The following is a 14,568-nucleotide window of genomic DNA, read 5'->3' as shown; positions in this document are numbered from 1 at the left end:
CTCTGTCTCTCCCTCTCTCTCCCTGCCTCTCTCTCTCCCTCTCTCTCTCTCCGTCCCTCTGTCTCTCCCTCTCTCTCCCTCCCTCTCTCTCTCCCTCTCTCTCCCTCCCTCTCTCCCTCCCTCTCTCTCCCTGCCTCTCTCTCTCCCTGCCTCTCTCCCTCCCTCTCTCCCTCCCTCTCTCTCTCCCTGCCTCTCTCTCTCCCTCTCTCTCTCTCCCTCCCTCTGTCTCTCCCTCTCTCTCCCTGCCTCTCTCTCTCCCTCTCTCTCTCTCCTTCCCTCTGTCTCTCCCTCTCTCTCCCTCCCTCTCTCTCTCCCTCTCTCTCCCTGCCTCTCTCTCTCCCTCTCTCTCCCTGCCTCTCTCTCTGCCTCTCTCCCTGCCTCTCTCCCTCCCTCTCTCCCTCCCTCCCCCTCTCTCCCTCTCTCCTTCCCTCTCTCCCTCTCTCTCCCTCCCTCCCCCTCTCCTTCCCTCTCTCTCTCCCTCTCTCTCTCCCTCCCTCTCTCCCTGCCTGTCTCCCTCCCTCTCTCTCTCCCTTTCTCTCCCTGCCTCTCTCTCTCTCTCTGCCTCTCTCTCTCCCTCTCTCTCTCTCCCTCCCTCTGTCCCTTCTTCCTGTCCCCTCACTCAGTTGTGTGCTCTGTCTCAAGAAACAAACAAAAAAGGAAATAAATATGAGCACCTTTAAAGTAGAACTTGAAATAAACAGTTACTTACATGTGTTTGTATTCTTTTGTCTCTTATTCCAGGTAATGCTGAAAGCCATCCCTTCTTTCTTGAACTGTTTTAATAGATTGGTGTTTTCAGTTATGCACGAAGGGAGGCAGAAAGACCAAGGTAAATGTCAAAGTAACAGTATCAGATACATTCAAATGTGTTTATCTTGTGGTGTCTCTGGTTTCCTACGTTATTGAAAGTAAAACCACCAGGTTGAGTTAAAACTTTTTTTTAAATGTCTTATCTTTGAGAGAGACAGAGTGTGAGTCGGGGAGGGGCAGAGAGAGAGGGAGACACAGAATCCAAAGCTGGCTCCAGGCTCTGAACTGTCGGCACAGAGCCCAGTGCGGGTCTTGAACTCACGAACCATGAGGTCATGACCTGAGCCGAAGTCGGACACTTAACTGTTGACTGAGCCCCCCAGGTGCCCCTCACCCAGCTGAGTGTAAATAAGAAACATTCAGATCACTGGATGAAGACCTCAAATAGTGTTTTAAAATTTCAAGCCGTCACTTTTATTTATTTATTTATTTATTTATTTATTTATTTGTTTGTTTGTTTGTTTATTTATTTATTTATTTTTTGCTGTGTCCAAAGCAGTGAGCGCATTTGTGATTTCATTGAAATAGTTCTTTTTCTGGGAAAAAGAAAAGGATCTAGACTCAAGAAGTGTTTGTGGCCAGGGGGATGTAAAGTGAGTGCAGTCCCATTCTTGGCCTGGAGGAGTCCCCAGTTTGATGGGGAAGCTGCAGAAGAACCGCATTTACAGAGCTGCTCCGTTTCATTAGAGGGATGAGGTCGGGCAGGTCACCGTTTCAGGTTGTCGTGGCAGGGCTGTGCTTGTCCGCCGCTGAAGCGAGCTGCCACACGGTGACAGCACAAGTGACGTGTACAGCTTGTCGTCAGCCTTGAAGGCTGTTGGTTCTTGCTAACTTTCTAATTTGGGGGAGATTCTCATTATTTAAAAGTTTGCATATAAATTGAGGCAGTCTGTATTGCGCTATTTCACATTTGCATAGCGTGGCACAGCCTCCTTGCGTTCGAGGTGCTGCTAAGCACAAGGAATGGGTACCTGGGGGAATGCTCTGGAACCACAAAAGAGGGCTCTCTAACTCAGGGTGTCAGGGAAGACCCTGGGGCCGCAGTTGTAGACGGACTAGGAACAAATGAGTGGTACTCAGCTCCTCCCCCTCCAGTGTGAGTCACTTGAATGGGTTCGTGGGATCAGACTCGTAGATTTCAGTAGCCGTGGAGAAGAGAGAAGAGGTCTGCTGGCACGTGATTCCCGCGGTTATTCTGCCTGGTTTTGAGATAAGTCGGTGGCATAACGAGGTGTTGTGCTTTCTGCCAGCCTGGTGCGGAGCCACGTAATGTTGGGGTCAGTGTGATACTGTGAGAGTGTTTAGGAGCAGGATTGGAAACAGGTTCCGTCTCCCGTGCTAGCCTTGGTCCGTTGGTGGTGGCTAACTGCGGCGCTGTGTCAGGGCCCCCGAAGTCTTGATTGAGCACAGCAGGAAGAACCCCTGTTTTTTCTAGTGACATCTGCCTGCACAGGAGATGGGAAATGGCAGTGTCGGGAAGGCCCTGTTCCACCCCCGGCCGAGCACTGGGGGAGCAGAGCCCTGGGCACACACTGCCTCGGGCGTGCCCCGCGTGTGGTTGAAAATGTGTCCTTTGTCCTATGTTCTGAGGGGCGTGGGACATGGTCATGTGCGTGGCTCTGCCATGTCTGTGCTGGTGCGGCTCAGTGACCTCCCATCTCCCAAGACCCGGTTCTCGGATGTGCTCACAGATTAGCCAAGTAGAATTTTAACTACGTACTCGGTTCTTGTTGGCATCCAATGCACTCTTTGCGATAACCACGCGTGAAATCTGTGGCCGAAATGATTCACGCCAGGTATTCACGTGAACTGGATGTGTACTGAGCGTGGGAAAACAGGGAAGAAACGGTACGTAGTAGATATTCAAGTGCTTCATTAAAGTACGTTTGTGTTGAAGTGTCCAGTGAATGTTAGAAATTTACATAACTTGGGGGTACCTGTGCGGTTCAGTCGGTTAAGGGTCCAACTCTTGATTTCGGCTCAGGTCATGATCTCACAGCCATGGGATCAGGCCCCGCACTGGGCTCTGTGCTGACAGCGTGGAGCCTGCTTGAGATTCTCCCTCTCTGCCCCTCCCTCCCCCACTATGCGTGTATGCGTGCACGCCCTCATGCACTCTCTCTCCCTCTCTCTCCCTCTCTCAAACTTGAAGAAATTTACATAATTTCATAAAGTTACATTGTATCTAGAAAAAACTCAAGGTGTTTGTACATATAAACAAGGTTTTAAAAAAGGCATTGTGCATTCTAAAACTCAAGTTTATTGAGTCGTAAAATATGTGTAACAAGCTGCATCTGTTTAAAGTCTACAAATGAATGAGGTTTTGTTTTGAGAGAGAGAGTGCACACAAGTGGAGCAGGGGCAGAGAGAGGGAGAGAGAGCATCCCAAGTGGGCTTGACACGGGGCTCGATCCCACAAACTGTGAGATCATGACCTGAGCCAAAATCCAGAGTCAGACACTGAACCGACTAAGCCACCCAGGTGTCCTGAATGAGTTTTGATAGGTAAACACAATCAAAATACAGAGTATTTGCATCGTCCCCAGAACAGTCCTCTTGTAGACTATTCCTGCTCTGGCCTCTGCCCCTACCAACCACGGATCTGTTTGTCGCTGTAGATTTGTTCGCGGCTTCTAGAGTTTTATAAAAATGGGCATATTTCTTGTTGAATGGAAGTTGGGGAAGGTGTTCTGGCATGTGTTGGGATTCCCCACCTGGCTCTGTTGTGAAGGCCTGGGGGAGCGGGTGTGACCAGGGCCTTGGGGGACATGGTAGGCTGTTAGAACGCTTGAGAGTAGTTTGTTAAGGCCTGGGGGTCCTGGCACCATAGGGTGGAAAGAACTAGGAAATCGAAAGTGAATCAGGGATGATAGGAAGATCTCTAGTAATGGTAGCTGAGTCTTATATCTATCTGCCTACACAATTTCTGAAACATAAGCAGGCAAAGACATAATTAAGCCATCTGATCTTTAAAATCGTATGATGTCAAAACTGTTTTTTAAAGATAATTTTTCAATTTATACTTTACTTATAGACCCCCATCTCCTTTTTATTTATTTATTTATTTTTATTTATTTATTTATTTTTCAACGTTTATTTATTTTTGGGACAGAGAGAGACAGAGCATGAACGGGGGAGGGGCGGAGAGAGAGGGAGACACAGAATCGGAAACAGGCTCCAGGCTCTGAGCCATCAGCCCAGAGCCTGACGCGGGGCTCGAACTCCCGGACCGCGAGATCGTGACCTGGCTGAAGTCGGACGCTTAACCGACTGCGCCACCCAGGCGCCCCTCCCCATCTCCTTTTTAAATACAATAGCAGTCAGATTTCGTTCAAAAAATCTTGATTGTTCTACGCTTCTTAAAAAACAAACCCACATACTCTTGACTATGTTATGTGTTCTCTCCTTTATAATATAAATATTTGGATATATTGTCTCCCTCATTCTGTCTGCAAAGTAAGCCAATTAAAGAGTCTTGGAAAAAAGGGAAGACTTGAATAATTTTCAGCTGTGTTAAATGTTTAACATTAGAAGGGTCAAAACGCCCGTGTTTTGGACTAATCCGGTTTGGAAACACTTTCCTTCCACAGGAAGCACAGATGGCCTGTCGGTGGTCCTAGAGTGTGCCCGCCTGGTGGCAAGGATGTACAGCCACATCGCGTCGCGGGCCGAAGAGTTCACGGTGTTCTCCCCCTTTATGGTGGCCCAGTATGTCATGGAGGTGCAGAAGGTAAACCGAGCTCACTCTTACCCGGTGCTTTCATTCGTAGTCCTTTGTAGAAGGGCTCCTCAACCACAGTGGCAAGCGACGTTTTGGCCTGACGGTCCCAAACCATCCGTGGTAGCGGGCTGACCTGCCTGTGTTCCGGGCGCAGCAGCACCCCTGCAGGGTGCCCGGGACCACCGAGTGAGGTGATGGTCAGAGGGCTGGCGGTGTCTGGTACACAGAAGGCGCCCAGTGACCGTCAGTTCTCCCCTCTCGCTTCGACACAAGTCGCGGGGCCTGTTTTGGTTAGTCTGTGGAGTAAGCAAGGTGAAATAAATGCCTTCCAGGTTTAAGAACAGGAGCTCGCATAGGGCCAGGCTTAACGGTGATCAGGAAGAGGGGTCTCGGGACCCCCAGCAGTAGGAGTTCTCTTGGAGTGCATCGTGCATGTGAATCAGCTGCTCTCGGACACTCAGGGTAGAGACAGCGGCAGATGCGTTCAACTACGTCAAACAGAAGTACTTTTGTCCTATTTCATCTGACTTTTTGACTCAGTATTGTGGATGGTTCATTCACTGTTCAGCAGTGATCTCACTTTGGAACGTCAGTGTGTTATTTTCAAAATTCCACGAGGCCCTGTGTGACCCACGTGGTAAAGTTCACTACAGGACTTCGTATCTAACTGTATTTAAATGGAACGTCAGAGGCTTGAAGTCCAGTGTGTTTGCGTGTATATCTGTCTACTTTTGCAGGTGTAGATGTACATCTGTATTGTTTGTATTGCTTTCTATAGAATACCCCCCCTTGGTAAGTCTTGTAAGAGTAACTTAAAACCATTGGTAAACTTGTCACGTTAGAGATTTCTCGAGGGAGATGGGGTTGAATGAGCTTTCTCAGAAAATCTGGTGTATCCGTTTTCATCCCGACCCCTTTTCAGGGCGAGTCTGATTGTAAAAATAATTTTCAAACACACTAGCCTTACTCTCGGTAAGTGGAGATGCTTGTCATGTGGGTGGGCACTTGGGTTGGAGATGGGGTGTGGGTGGGGCGGACCCTGCAGGGTGCAGACCGGCCCCGTGGGTGTGTACAGGGTCCCCCCCGGGCAGGGAAGGAGCGGTGACAACCTGGGAAGACCCCTTCAAGTCAGCCTTTGAGTGAGAGATGGGCTTTGGGTTTGGTTTCCTTGGAATTACTTAGCATTTTTATAGAATCTTCATATTTCCCAAATACCCAAGTCATTAATATGTAAGCTTTTGCAGAAAGAAAAGCTGGCATTATTTTCTGTTTCAGTGAAGAATAAAATGAGAGCTAGTAATATCGTGTAACTAAGGGCCAGGAAGGGAGGTGATGATTTGAACCCTTAAGTCACTAATTATTATTCTGAGATTTACTTTATGAGAAGTCTCTGATTTCCTGGCCTCATTACTCATGTCTAATTTATGCTTATCAGTTATTTTTTTATTTTTAATCTGGAAAGCCCATGGCCTTGGGAATTCTCTAAGGCTGTAGCATCCTAGAATTCATTGGCAAGAGTCTACGTCTTATCTTTCATTTAGTTTTTAATTCAAGTAATGAAGAAAATATTCCATATATATCAGAGGCTTCTACTGAGCACTGTAAATCTTTTGCAGACCAGAAAGACATTGGTAAGCTTAATTAAATGCTAGATAGCAGGTACAGCTAAATGAGGAGAGGGTATGGGTGAAGACCTGACAGTGGTTAGGGCAGGTGACTTGGTGAGGGCGTGTCCGTGAGGACACGCAGTGGTTCCTACGGATCTTGTACCCTCCGTGCAGTAATGTGTCACAGTGGGGATGTGCCAGGGAAATCACGGCCACTTTTCTCTTTTATCCATAGATCAAATTTACAGCTGTCTATTTTGATAGCCTAGAGTAAATAGCTTGTACTGCCCATCCTGCATAAGGTCCTTTTATGCGGTTTAGAGACCTGTGCATTCATAGGTCCGTGATCCTGGTGGAGTAGAAGCTGACTTTTCTCCCCTTGTTTTATAAATAAGCTGTTTGAAACACAAAGATGCGAGGTGGTTGTGTCGAATGGATGCTGCTGGCCTTCCTGTGACCCAGCGGAGCTGTGTGCCCCGTGCTGTCCTTTGACTATTGAGTCCCCATGCGAGGAGGCGGCGGAACTCACAGGACCTGGCCTCTGACTGCCGGAGTTCGGGTCTCAGTTCTGCCACTGGGACAGTTATTTCACTTTCTTTGCCTTTGGAGATAGAATTATTTGTTTAGTGACTGATGAGTAGATGAATAAATGAGCGGTGAACTTACGGGGGTCCACACCCAGCTGGTACGATTCAGGACTTGATTTTTGTTTGTTTCGTTTTGTTTTTTCCTTCGTTCCCTAATACCTTCCAGTAAAATCACAGCTCCACCTTCAGTCCTTGAGTGGTTTTTTTTTTTTTTTTTTTTTTTTAATGTTTATTTAGTTTTGAGGGTGCAAGCAGGGGAGGGGCAGAGAGAAGGAGACACGGAATCCAAAGCAGGCTCCAGGCTCCGAGCTGTCAGTACAGAGCCTGATGTGGGGCTCAAACCCAGGAACCATGAGATCATGACCTGAGCTGAAGTTGGATGCTTAACCGACTGAGCCACCCAGGTGCCCCGGTCCTTGAATGTTCTTATCATCTGTAAACAGTAAGACTTAAGACGATCATCTGTCAGAAAGTTTTTGAGCTATCGTGTGAAAATGACCGTAACTTTTGTCACCATCTTAGTGACAGAAACAAATTGCATCTTTAAATTTTTTTTTATTAAATTTTTTTTTAATGTTTATTGATTTTTGAGAGAGAGAGTGTGAGTGGGGGAAGGACAGAGAGGGAGGGAGCATCTGAAGCAGGCTCCAGGCTCTGAGTTGTCAGCACAGAGCCTGATGGGGGGCTTGAACCCACAGATCGTGAGACTGTGACCTGAGCCAAAGTCGGACACTTTTAATTGAGCCACCCAGGCGCCCCACAGATTGCGTCCCAGCGGTGGCTTTGGTGACTCAGACTTCCAGTTAATGCGGTGTATCCTCACCAGAAGCGACGTGTTTGCGGTTTAACTCTCTTAGGCCATCAAGACATTTCTAAAGAATCTGCCAAATCCCAGACCTGTCTGCCAGAACCTTCCTGTTCGTTTTGGTTACAGCTCCTGGGGTATTCAGACGGTTGAGCACCAGGTTCAGCTGAAACCTGAGTGGGTGTGGCAGACGCGAGTAGAGCCTGGTCCCTTGGCCTGTTGGTCTGGACATTAGTCTGGACCTCTGATCTGAGGGTTTGTGTGCAACATCCGACGTAGCCAAGGTGGAGCCGACTGCCCAGCCTTCCTGCTGTGCCCCAGATTTTAGTTCACCCAGAAGTTCAGGGAAGAAAGGCCTTTCTAGGCTCAAGGACCGATCTGGCCATTCTGGGGATGTTAGAAATTTAGGTCCCATTGAGCTATTGTTGGTAGAAATAAAAAGATGCATTAGGTGTAATCATAAATCACATCTGATTTATTTGGATATGATGTGGTCTAATTACTGACTTCGGCCTATCACTGATCTGTTTGCAGCGCTTTGGAGCCTGCCCCCTACCCCTCGCCCCCCGGCTGCCCTGCTGTGTGTGCCGGGGGTGGGAGTGAGAGTCAGTCACGTAGTGAACATCGCTGCCGTTATCCCATCGTTGGCGTCGCTTCCAGTGTGATTGGTCAGGTTGAAGAATGTGGCACAATGTGCATGTGGCTCTTACAAGGTTTTAAATTTAAGGATTCCAGTTTTTATATGCCCCGGTAGATATGTAGGTAGGCCTCATTTACTGAATAGCAAAGCTACCTCTGTGATTCTGTGATGTTTTATTCCAGGTTTTTGTCACTTGAGTTGGCTTTTTATTTCCCTAAAATACAAACTTTTTTTAAGATATGAATACATATGTGCAAAATGTTGCCCCCACGTTGGGGGCCGAAGTGGAAATTGCTGCTAGGGTAGGGCTGTCCGAGGGCTTGTTCTCTGTGTGTTTGCTCTGACGGAGGGGCGTGTCCTCCTTTTCCAGGTTACCTTGTATCCGGCGGTGAAAGATCTCCTGCAGGAGGGCATTTACCTGATCCTGGACCTCTGCATTGAGCCAGACGTCCAGTTCCTGCGGGTCTCACTGCAGCCGGGAGTGAGAGACATCTTTAAGGAGCTGTACAACGATTATGCGAAGTACCACAAGGCGAAACACGAAGGCGAGAGAAGATACGCCGCCTGAAGCTATGTTCCAGAAGTGCTGCCAGTGTTCCTGTGCGGCGGCTTTGGCCCTCTGCTCTGAAAGAGTTGGAGAATGAAAGACTTCAGACGTCCTAATTTGTAATGTTGAGATAATGTGGATTTGTGTAATACACACTCTACAGCCATGTTTTGCAAACTGAATATTTTTTTAACGTGTCTTTTTATGCAGTATGTATTGCTGTGGAATCCTGATAATTGACCCTGGAATAAGGCGAATTTAATAAAAAATGGTCATTGTGGATGTTCCAAATGTGGTTCTTGTCTCTGTCGTCTAGGGGGTTGATGTCTGTTCTCCCCACTGGACACTATGTAGGTACATGGCTGTGTAATTAGGTCCCAGGTAAATATCATCGCCTTTTATGTTCTTCGGGTAACTTGGGAAGTATTTTTGAACTGTCCCTTGATCTACCTTCCCTCGGAGTATACCTTCTGATGGAGCCGGGAAATGTCAGAGCTTCGAGACCCGGCGTTAGTGGAGGCGCCTGCCCCGAGTGGGGGTGGTCAGCCTGTGTCACGTGCATGGACCTCTCCAGGACTCCTTCTTCCGCCTGCTCTTCCTGCTTCCGCTCTCTGAAGTTTCTTCTAGAATTTTCTTTTTCTGTTCAGTCTAAGAAATACTCTTAATCGTCTTCTTAAGGTACTTAAGCAATATATTTTATTGTGGCTACCTCAGAAAAGAAAAAGAAAAAAATTTAGAACACTCCTAGTATCAGCTACACAGACAGTATGTGTCATCGTGAGTACCTTATTTTCATCCCTGTGCGTCTATCTAGATGGTCGTGTAAGTACATATATAGTTGCCAAATTGGATCTTAAATACAATTTTGTTTTGTTTTAGTTACCTCGCGTTTTCCCTGTTGCAGTAACATCTTTGGGTCTATGAAGACATTTGACACACTTTTTCATGGCTACATAGTAAGTCCATTGAGTAGATACAGTTGTTTAACTTAATAAATCTTCCCTGGTTAGACGTCAGGATCTTTCTAGACTTCCTTTTACAGATGGTGCTTGCAGCTGACTCTTTCCTTCTGTCGTTACTTCCGTAAGATGATCTCCCATAGTTGTATTGTTGGTCAAAACGTCCTATCCAGGTTTTGTTTTTGTTTTTGCTTTGTTTTATTTAGTTTTTTAAATATTTTTTTAATGCTTGTTTATTTTTGAGAGAAAGAATGAGCAGGGGAGGGGCAGAGAGAGAAGGAAGACAGAGGATCCAAAGCAGGCTCTGCACTGACAGAGAGCCCAATGCAGGGCTTGAACTCACGAACCCTAAAATCATGACTTGAGCTGAAGTCGGATGCTTAACCAACTGAGACACCCAGGTGCCCCATAAAAAAAAAATCCTATTCATGGGCACCTAAGTGGCTCAGTCGATTAAGTGTTCGACTTCAGCTCAGGTCATGATCTTTTGGTTCGTAGGCTCGAGCCCCGCGTTGGGCTCTGTGCTGGCAGCTTGGAGCCTTAAGCCTGCTTCAGATTCTGTGTCTCCTTGTCTCTCTGCCCCTACCCCACTCATGCTCTGTCTCTCAAAAACAAATAGACATTAAAAAAAATTTTTTTTGAATCCTATTCACTTTTAAAGATTTATATAAATATTTCCAAACTGCCTTCCAGAAAGTGTACTAATTTCTTACTAGTGAATCAAGTTTAATGTAATTGATTTTCTTGGTTTTATGCTTCCTTGATAGAGATATGTTATTTTCTCTTCAATTTCTTTAGCTACCAAGAGCTTATACATTTTTCATATTTACCGTTTTTATTTTTTATATAGACCATGTTTATGTAATTATGTTTCTTATGTAATATTAGCCTGTTTCTCAATTGGGATATTTGCTTTTTTTTTCTTACTATCTTTGTGGAATTTCTATTGGAATTCTGAAATACAGGCTTAAATTATTTGAAGGTCATCCCTAAACAAAAGGCTTCTTTTAACCTACTTTTTCTAGCACATGGGATTGGAACAGACATCATAAAGTGGAGTTTTGGGGCTACCTGTGAGAAACAGCTCACTTTTCCTGCCCCAGATTTGATTTTTTGTTTCTTGCGTTGGCTGACTGAGTTGGGGAGATGGTTCTGCTTTGTATGCTGCATGCTTTATCCACTTCCTTCCCTCTGTCTAGACAGTGTGTGTAGAGGCTTCTAAGCTCTGGTATCCAGAAGTGGATTCAGGTGGCTTGGCATCTTTTTGCTTAATGCTCTCTATTGATGAAATTTTGTTTCCGTGCCCAATTCCCTGCAGGAACCTCTAACTCTAAGAGAGGTTGGTGACGTTCTTTCTTTCTTTTTTTTTTTTTTAAAGGTGGTTTGCTGTTTCTTAATTTTTTTTTTTAACGTTTATTTATTTTTGAGACAGAGAGAGACAGAGCATGAACGGGGGAGGGTCAGAGAGAGGGAGACACAGAATCGGAAACAGGCTCCAGGCTCTGAGCCGTCAGCACAGAGCCGACGCGGGGCTCGAACTCACGGACTGCGAGCTCATGACCTGAGCCGAAGTCGGCCGCTTAGCCGACTGAGCCACCCAGGCGCCCCGGTGACGTGATTTCTTGTTCACACCTGGAGCTGACGCGTTGGCGCAAGCAGGTGACCTTTCAAGGACACAGGCTGTAAATGAAGCTGGAATTAAAACCATGTTCTTGCTTTTACCGTTTTGGTCACGTGCCCAGATAGGAGGGTCGCTGGATTCAGAATTCCCTCACGAAGTTGTACCTATTATTTTTTTCTGCCAGCTGTTCACAGAGGCCGGAGATGAGCAGTAATTGTTTTTCTCCTACGCTGGGAATGTTCGCGGAGTGCGGGCCAGGGCGGAGCAGTTCCTCCGGCGTCCTCACGGTGGCACTGCGGGCCGCGACTCCAGGCCGTGCGCTGCTTTGAACCAAGCCTGGAGACGCCTGTATGTGAAGCGCTCACTGCCTTGCAGGAAGGGGAATGAGGAAAAGAAGGCTGAACCCTGCGGCCTTCCCGCACAGTTCCAACGTGCTGCCTCGGCAGGAGGCCTGTTCCTGAGAAACGCCGTCCCCCTTCCTCACCGTCATCGCTCGGGGACTGCTGTAAAACGTCGACACAGAGCCAGCAGTCACGTAACCGTGATCCTTCCAGGGGGTGGTCAAAGGGATGGAAAGCAAAGGAAAGAAGCGCAGGGGCTGGCAGGAGGAGGCCAGCCTGGAGGTGACGTTTCAGCTGACACCTGCCTGAGATGAGGGGCCAACCAGTTGAAGGGCGGGGGCCTTTAAGGAGGCCTGCTCTGAATTCTCTTGTCAGATGTTTGGGCGGAGACAAGGCCCCCGAGGGGAGGGGCAGCCGTGGGGGGAGTTGGAAGGGAGAAGGCTTGATGTGGGGGGCTCTGCCTGGGAGGTGACTTCGCAGGAGCCGCCGTGAACGGTAGCACCTCAAGCGGCCCAAAAGGAGACACAGACCGCCAGCGGCCCCATTCCCAGCCTTGACCTTGGCCACTACCCAGGCCCCACAGTGGGTAGGTCTTCACAGCCTGTCTTCCTCTCCGGCTTCCTGAAATGTCCCCACCCTCCCCGCTGCTCCTTTGCGGAAACTGCCCGACGCCGTGGAAGGGTGTGAAGGCTTAAGAAGAAAAGACACGTCAAGGAGGGCGTGTGTGTGCCTGGAAGGGATCTGGGGTGAGTCTTCCAAACAGTTCACAGAGGTGACTGACCTGTTGCCCAGGTGCCAGGCTACAGCCCCGTCTCTCGCGTCCGAGGAGCTCACATCCCTGTGCTTTGAGTCTCGTAAGATCCACCGCCGAGGCAGCAGCTGAGTCAGGGTTTGAGTCGTCGTTCCCCGTTGTGTCTTCTGTCTTCTCAACACTCTTACTTTCTTTTGTTCGTTCCTCTTCCCTTTCTGAGGGGCTCAAGCTTCTCTATTCCTTTAACGGCTCTTCCTCTCCTGCTCAGCCTGTAGGTGATTATTGTCACTCTTCATGGGTGTGACGTGTGTTGCCCTGGGCCAGGGGGCCGCAGGAATGTCTTGTTCCCAGGGTTGTTGCAGACAAGTCCTGCATTAGCCCTCAGCAGCATCTGTCCCCGGGCTCTCTGGCCAGCTGACCGTGGCTATGCCTGCAGCTTCCAGCCCTTTCCACTGCACCCGGTTTCCCCTCTTGTTTCCTCCTGGCTTCCTCTGTAGCCCCAGCACCCACGCGGAACACCCTTCCGACACTCCGGCCCTCACATTTCCGGGGGCCTCCGCTTCTGCTCTCCTTCAGCATCTGTCTCCCCAAGGCTCCCCTCACTCCAAGGACCAGTGTCTCCTCTCCCTCTGTACCACCTGGTCTCAGCCTGTCTGCCCTGTTGTCCACCCACCCAGCTTCTTCCCTGTGGCCACTGTGTCACCATGCCCGTATTCCCATTCCTGCCTCTGGCGGCTCCCTCCTTTGGCTGTTGTGACTTTGTCAAGCTCCCGAGATGCCCCTGGTTATCCCACTGCTTCCTCCGCTCCAAGGGGGCAAGCTCTGTGGCCAGAGAAGGTAAGAGAATCCCGGTGATGATTCGCCATAAAATCTCTCTCCTCAGCTGCATCCACCTGTTTGAAGGAAAAGTTTTTTTTTTTTTTTTTTTTAGAGGAAAGCATTTTTTTTTTAATGTTTATTTCTTTTTAAGAGAGAGAGAGAGAGAGAGAGAGAGAGCATGAGTGGAGGAGAGGCAGAGACAGAGAGAGAGAGAAAATCTGAAGCAGGCTCCAGGCTTTAAGCTATCAGCATAGAGCCCGATGTGGGGCCCGAACTCGAGGACTGAGAGATCATGACCTGAGCCAAAGTCGGATGCTCAACTGACTGAGCCACCCAGACGCCCTGCGCCCCCCTCCTTGTTTTTAATCAGAGGGAGAAGCATCTGTGAGATGTTATGATTTAGTGGTGATTGGATTATTGTAATGGTTTTAGTACAAAGTTCCGGTTGATTGTGTAACATAAATGTTACAGATGAGAGAAGGAGGTTTGGAACAGGCTCTGTAACAGACACAACCGATGTGATGAGGCAGGGTTTTCATTACAAAGGGGGCCTGAGGGACGTGACTCAGCACCAGCCACACCACACGCAGTGGGACCAAGCTCACCTGGTGTGTGGGTGGGTGAGAGACACATTCAGAAAAATAGGACCATGGAAGATCCTCCCGGGAATGCCTGGCCAGATGCCCCACTGGCGATACACCCCCAGAGGAAGAGTCCTGAGGGAAGCCACACCAATAAATGAGCAGGGATGTACCGGTGTCCTGCTGGAGGACACGGCCATGCTCATGTTTCCCAACCGTGGCCACTTTGAAGACTGGGGTGATGGGCCTTGCGTGCGTGAACGTGGATGCCCACAGCATTCCGTGCCCGGTGTTCTGTGGGCTCACTGTGCTGGTATTCTTTCTAAGTCCTCTTTGAGCTGTTTGTCACAGAGGAAATGAGCCAAACAGTCTCTTTTCCAATCTTCTAACCATATCCTTTCTGCCTCTTGGATGTCTGTCACTTTCTGTTTACAGACACAGAACATCCTTGATCTAAAAAATTTGACCATTCCTGTTATCCTCCCAAATCGCTGGCAGTCCCTTCCCTTGACTGCCAGCCAAGAACAAGGAATAGCCTACATTTGTTATTCATACCTTGCCACCCTTGATCTTGATAATCCTCCCCATTGAAACTGCCCTCTGAAGGCCTGGGGTCAATTTTAACTACCCAGCATCATGGCTGTTGGGTTGATCTTTGACCTTGTTCGTCTCGAGTTCCCTTTGGTTTGTTGGGCCCGCCATTGGCTCCTCCTACTCTTCTGTCTCTAGGGACTTGCCTATCTCCAATGCTTTCTTACCTTCACTGGCTCCTTTTTCTC

The 14,568-nt window shown here is 48.3% G+C and overlaps 1 protein-coding gene across 1 annotated transcript in view; it reads left to right on the top strand.

Moving 5' to 3' along the window:
- URB2 (URB2 ribosome biogenesis homolog) overlaps positions 1-9,008 on the top strand; it is a 24,147-nt gene extending 15,139 nt beyond the window's left edge. Inside the window, exons 6-8 of the mRNA XM_040464916.1 lie at positions 742-829; positions 4,401-4,540; positions 8,541-9,008. Coding sequence (XP_040320850.1) covers positions 742-829; positions 4,401-4,540; positions 8,541-8,738 — 426 coding nt within the window. The 3' untranslated portion in view covers positions 8,739-9,008. The remainder of the gene's footprint in view (positions 1-741; positions 830-4,400; positions 4,541-8,540) is intronic.
- Positions 9,009-14,568: the final 5,560 nt, after the last annotated feature.

This window comes from Herpailurus yagouaroundi, unplaced genomic scaffold (assembly GCF_014898765.1).
Source record: "Herpailurus yagouaroundi ecotype Mexico unplaced genomic scaffold, PumYag 530, whole genome shotgun sequence".
NCBI classification, from domain to species: domain Eukaryota; kingdom Metazoa; phylum Chordata; class Mammalia; order Carnivora; family Felidae; genus Herpailurus; species Herpailurus yagouaroundi.
This window is presented reverse-complemented; position numbering and strand designations above follow the sequence as displayed.